Genomic DNA, 6719 nt, shown 5'->3' with positions numbered 1-6719 from the left:
AGTGATTAGCAAGCCTTGAATCAATGTCTCTGTAAACTTCTTCCAGTTCGATTTCTTTATCCAGTGCACTCTCTATCTTCTGAAACCTTATGAAACTTTTTTCCTCTAATAATGGCCTACTAGATAACCACCGTCGATGATGATTTTATCAATTACCAGATGAGCAGAGTCTTTTGTGATATATTATTTAATATTATCACTTTGAACTTCATGTTCACCCTTCCACCTTTCAATTTTTTTGAATTCCTTTTAATATTATTTTAAATTTAAAAAATCCCTTAATCTTGATTGTTATCACATTATTTAGTTCGTAAGTTGTTCTTGCATTCTCATAAATCACAGGACTTCTCATTTAAACCATTTGCTATATATAATGGTATATTCATGTTAGCATGATTTATTGCAGAAAATACAAGCATATTTGACACTACCATATGTTTGCCACATGGAGCCTTATCATTATCTCTACATCTAACTATTGTTCAAGATTCAGTGACTTCTAAAGTTGCTTCTTTTACCTCTTTCTTGTTATTCATAACATTATTATATTCAATATTTTTTTAATATATCAATAAAATGAATATCATATTTTATATTTTGATCTTTGGCTTTTATATTTGAACAATAGAAATCTGTTATTTCTTTTTTTGTTTTGTTTTAAAAAGTGTTTAATTATTGAAAAAATAATCATAAATAGATGTTATATTTATTTTGACAGTTGAAATAAAAAAATAAAATATTAAAAGATGGGGAAGAGGGTGTAAAAGTGACATTGTGAGAGCCAGAGAATGGGAGTATCTCCAATGGACATGAGTGGTTATCATTCTTCCAAAAGCAAATGGAATACAGTCTGTCTTAATCATATATATATATATATATATATATATATATATATATATAGAAAGTTGAGTTCACATGAGATCAAAGATTTTTTGTGAGACTCGTAAAACCAATTTATGTTCATTGATCAACTTTATAAGTTAATGATCATGGTCTAATATTGCACGGTGGCTTTGTGATTATTGAGAAGTCTCGTGGCAATTTTGTGATTATGAATGTTTAGATTGTAGATTTAATCCAAGAGTTGAAAATTGGTCTTACAAGTCTCACGAAAAACCTTTGGTCTCACATATAGGGGGAGTTTGGGAGAGAGGAGAAGTTCCGTTAAAGAAATCAATATTGTTAGGAAGGTGAAAACCAACCACATCACGATGAGACATTCATGACAATATCAAATTTCCACTCAATTAACTTTCACACAAAAAAATTAATAACCGACGAATTCGCAAATGTCACGCAATCTTGAAAATGTATGGGATTTTATGACCCTGAGCCATTTGGTGCTGACATGGTTTTTTTATAAAACTTTTCCAATGATACCCATAAGGCCATAACAGACTTAATAAATCGGAGTTTAAAGTTGGTCTGGACTTAATACTGTAAGGGGTAGAAAACTATATGATCCAATTTAAATCGACCAATCCAATTATAACCGAATGACCATAATCGGATATCTAACTATAACTGGATTAGATTGGATCCCAAATTCAACAACTAAACTGGATCGATAAGTTTTGGCATTTCAGAATCCGAAAAAACCGAATCAATCCAATCCAATTATCATCCAACAACTATCCAATTACTAATTATATATAATTATTAGCATTTTATGATACTGCTTTTTAATTGATATTTGTTCATAGTGTTTTTGATACATTAAGAAAAGATATGCATATGGGTTAAGATGATGGATTAATTTGTTGAAAATTGTACCAAAATATTGGATGGATCCAATTGGAGGAACCAATTTGATCCAATCATTTATTTGATTGGATCGGATCGGATCGGATTGGATGCCCAATGTTATTTGTATCGGATCGAATGACAAAATCCAACATCAATTGGATGATTGGATCAGATCAAATCAGATCCGATCCACTTAAATTTATTGGATTTCAACTGATGAACAACCTTACTTAATAGTGTGATGGAGATGCCTAATGTGTAGGCGTTATGCATCAACTCTCGTACCTCATAAGAATTAGTGTCTTTTAAGATACATTTTTCTAGTTTGAAACCCTTTAATCATTTTGTAAAGCAAAAACTGAACTGAAAATAAAAGAGTCCCAAAACAAAATTAATCATCTTTCGATATTATTGGCAATGTACTAAACTGATTATGATGAAACCGAAGAACTAAAAGAACATATCAGAACCAACTATGTTCAGCTTTTTAAGTGGTTCTCAATTTAGTTTTTGTTTCAATATTTTGTTTTAAATTGGTTTTTGATTATCGGTTTTTCAAAATTGAAATTATTTTATTTTAGGTTTGTATATTTTAATTTAAAACAAACTCGATTACTTTTTTGGTTCACGATCAGGTTTTGGGGAGAAATCAGACGGTTTTCAATTCCGTTATTATTATTTTTACTTTTTAGTTCTAGGTCGGTGTAGTTTGGTCCCAACTCGATGCATAACCTTGATAATTGTATTCATATACATCCTCGTAATTCATATTAAATAACTAAAAACATACATTATCGTATAATTTACATTGTAATAACAACTTGTATATTGAGACTTTAAGAAACGGGTTTGGCTGTACCCATATGCATACATGATTCTACTGATATGAACTGCTCAAATTGAATCAAAACAATTATACACATTTCACCAATGATTTTGATCCACTTATGATTACAAGATTAATACTCAAGATTGACATGATTGTACATGTCTTTTCTTTATATATCTGTAATTGTTTCTTTTTAGAAAACGACTGATTTTTCAAACATCCTCTGCACGCGAACTACATACTTAATCTCTATGTATATTTATTCTCGCTGTACCGAGTATAATACAATTAACCTAACCATCTGTCTATTCCAAAAGATCGGTTTTTAAGATCTTGACACACTAACTAAAACATCTTGTTGTTATAGCTAATTTGCCATTATTGTAGGATCTTATTTCGTCAATACAACGAAACACTTGTCGTTCTTGATGATATTTGTAAATAAAATAACAAGAAGATACTAGAAGCCGAAAGACAGAATTATAGATAAAGGGCATTTGAGTAAAAATGGGTCTTCTTCGATTCATTGAAGTCACATGAGTCTTTCCTTATTTGGACAACCCATGTTTACGGTATATCTTTTTTATAAGGTTTTTATGTTAAACTTACATACTTACCCATTATAATATTCATCCGTTTGACTAAGATTGCAACACACTTTTAAGTCACTCGATGATATATAATACAAGATGTTTTTATAGACGAATACAAAAGCTATCATTTAACATTATCATTTACTAATCGGGTAAGATTCTAGTCCAATAAACGACATCGTATGCAATAATGTACCCAGTAAACGCTTACCATGGTAAGAGTCGTCGCCCTCACTTACCGGGTAAGACTCGTGGTCCTTGTCTCGCTCTTACCAGGTAAGTTCTTGGTCTTTGTCTTGCTATTACCGGCTAAGTTCTTGGTCCTTACGTATGTTCATCAGGTAGGATAATGTGACTTGGTAAACGCTTATCCGGACAAACATTTGGTAAACGACCCCTAAATCAACCTGTTAAAAGGAAATTTGATTGGAAATCAATGATAATATATAACTAATAAAAAATATTATTTTACCTACTAATAAAAATTATCAAACCAAGATCTTGTTCGGATTAAATAAATCTCAACTTGTGGTTTGATGAGGCACTTAATTTGTACAAATTTAAAGGTAAGGAGTGTAAAAGTAAATACTTCAAAGATGAAGGTATGAAAGTGTAATTACCCCAAATATATATACCCACCCACCAAGGAGCAAATATCACACCCCAAACTCGCTCCAAAACCAGCACCCACCAATGGAGCCTCTACACGTCACCCTTCTCTTCCTTCTCTCCTTGACCCTTGTTAACTCACTGAGTCCAAATTGTGACTCACCTAGCCAAGGGTCAACCCTTAGGGTCTACCATGTGTCTAGCCCATGCTCACCATTTAGGCCAAAGACAACACTCTCATGGGAGGAGAGTGTGCTTCAAATGCAGGCGGACGACAAGACCAGGCTCGTTTATCTAACGAGCCTGGTTGCTGGCCGGTCGTTTGTGCCAATTGGGTCAGGCAGACAAATCATCCAAAGCCCGACCTACATTGTGAAAGCTAATATCGGGACGCCAGCTCAGAGCTTGCTTATGGCGTTGGATACCAGCACTGACATGGCTTTGGTTCCTTGTGCCGGTTGCGTTGGTTGCTCCTCCGTCACTTATGATTCAGCTAAGTCCACAAGCTTTTCCTCACTTGCTTGTGGTGCTGAACAGTGCAAACAGGTACGTATAATCTCCACCGTAAAATTCAACATATAATCACTACTTGTTTGCATATATATATATATATATATATATATATATATATATATATAGGGTTGGGTTCATGTGAAACCAAGTTGTTTTTGTGAGACCTGTGAGACCACATTTTTACACTTGAAACTTCATAACAAAAACAATGTGAAGGTTTAAAGAAGTCTAACATTCACAGCAAAAACACTGTGAAGGTTACCTTCACAACATTTTGCTGTGAAGTTTCAAGTGTAAAAAGCTGGTCTCACAGGTCTTATGAAAACAGGTTGGTCTCACGTGATTCCAAGTCTATATATATATATATATAGACTTGGAATCACGTGAGACCGACCTGTTTTCGTAAGACCCGTGAGACCAGCATTTTACAATTGAAACTTCACAGCAAAATGCTGTGAAGGTAACTTTTTAAAACCTTCACAGTGTTTTTGCTGTGAAGGTTCGACTTTTTTTAAACCTTCACAACGTTTTTGCTGTGAAGTTTACGTGTAAAAATGTGGTCTCACGGGTCTCACGAAAACAGACTGGTCTCACGTGAACCCAACCCTATATATATATATATATATATGTATATATATTTATGTATGTATTATATATTAAGACCTGCATTTTAGATATTGTTGCATAAGTTCCACACAATCATTATGGTTACAATCACTATGGTTCTTTTCGTAATAAAGAAAAAGATTCAGCTTTTGACATATCAGAATCTGGCATCCATTATGGGATTTTTAGTTACCAAATGCAAAGGGATTTGGACCTTCCAAGTCCAAACCATTTTCGACCCGCAAATTAAGACTTCAACGAATAAAAAAATCAAGTAGAGAATATACGAGTTTAATTAAAACCCGTTTACGAATTGTATTTTGAAGTTTCATTGTTTATTGTGACTCTCTGAACATCGACCCATATGGGTTATCAGCTCGACAAACCGAATTTTGAGTTTATTAAACTCAACATCGGTTTGTTGACCCTATACATACATTATTGTTATTATAGTTTCCATATTTAGAAAAAAGTTATAAATTAAAATAAAACAAACGTTAATATCTTCTATTAATAAAATTGATAAGACAATGATAATCAAAAGACGAATGATCGTGTAAAAAGCGTAAGAAGAGATCTGGATGCTTAATTATTATCCATGAATTGCGTTTGATACAGTGATTGATGCGGTGCATTCAAATGTGGAGATCCATTCTTATATGCTTCTCATTTTAACTATCTTTCTTAATAGAACCCAACCCAACAATAATATTGATCAAATCAATAAGATTGATAAGATATTGATTTAATTTTTACGCTTCTCATCTTAACTCTCCACGTCAAAGGTCATAGATTCTAGTCTTACAAAGGGTTTTCAGGCTGTTTTCCAATCAAAACATACACAAACACACAAATGATGAACAAAAAAAATGATAATATTGAGTTTAATCGAATTTTGTTAAATTATATACCAAATTATTAAAGCGTACTAGAAAGATACTCGCACAATGCATCGAGACATATCTTGAATTTAAATTTTTGGTCTCTGTCGATTTTATAATAAGATTTTATGTGATTTTTTGAGTAAACACTAATGTTTTTTTTAATAAAATACAAATTTAAAAATATCATAAAAATTAAAAAGTTCACATTTTTCTGTATAATTTTTTTAATTTAAAATTTTATTATAATTTTAACGAAGTAATTTGTTTTTGGTTTAATGATATAATTTTTTATAAAAATAATGATTAAATATTTTGTTAAAATTCAATAATTATCCTAATTATTTTTAAATTTCATATTTAAAATGAGAAATTTATCTTGTATTTAGTTATATTTATCTATAGTTAGTTACACGAATTCAAACATGAACTTAATAAGTTGTATTTAACTATAATTACTTGTAATCTTGAATTTTTAAGTAATATTTATCAATAAACAATATTTTATATATAAAAAATAATTTTTAAAAGTTTTTATAAATAATTTATAATATAGTGTAAATTATATCTTCAGGTACAAAAATATTCCATTTTCTATTCCATGTGAAATTGACAAAAGTAAGAGGAGATCAAGGCAAATCCGTGAGTAGGTTTTGGCTGGATTCCATTTGTGGGACCCCTCCCTTTTATCCCGTGACAATCCCCTTTGTTTTTGCTTTTTTATACACACCGCTGTCTTCACCACAAATTCTACATCAACTTCATTTCTTTTGTTTTAAAATAATTACTAGGATGGTATTCAAATAATACAGTAAAATATATTTTAATTTTAATATTTTTTTTATTTCAGTTGATATTATAATATGTTTTTATATGATTTTAAGAAAACGATAATGTTTTTATTTTTGAATAAAAATATAAATATGAAAATATCATAAAAGA

The 6719-nt window shown here is 31.0% G+C and overlaps 1 protein-coding gene across 1 annotated transcript in view; it reads left to right on the top strand.

Annotated features, from left to right (window-relative positions):
* Positions 1–3861: 3861 nt before the first annotated feature.
* Positions 3862–6719, top strand: part of LOC112504363 (aspartyl protease AED3-like) — a 5102-nt gene continuing 2244 nt past the window's right edge. Inside the window, exon 1 of the mRNA XM_025108303.1 lies at positions 3862–4323. Within this exon, the coding sequence (XP_024964071.1) occupies positions 3862–4323 (462 nt within the window). The remainder of the gene's footprint in view (positions 4324–6719) is intronic.

The sequence above is a fragment of the Cynara cardunculus genome, unplaced genomic scaffold (genome assembly GCF_001531365.2).
Source record: "Cynara cardunculus var. scolymus isolate 2C unplaced genomic scaffold, CcrdV1 Un_Scaffold_5337, whole genome shotgun sequence".
NCBI classification, from domain to species: domain Eukaryota; kingdom Viridiplantae; phylum Streptophyta; class Magnoliopsida; order Asterales; family Asteraceae; genus Cynara; species Cynara cardunculus.
The sequence above is the reverse complement of the archived record's forward strand: the minus strand, read 5'-3'. Positions and strand labels throughout refer to the sequence as shown.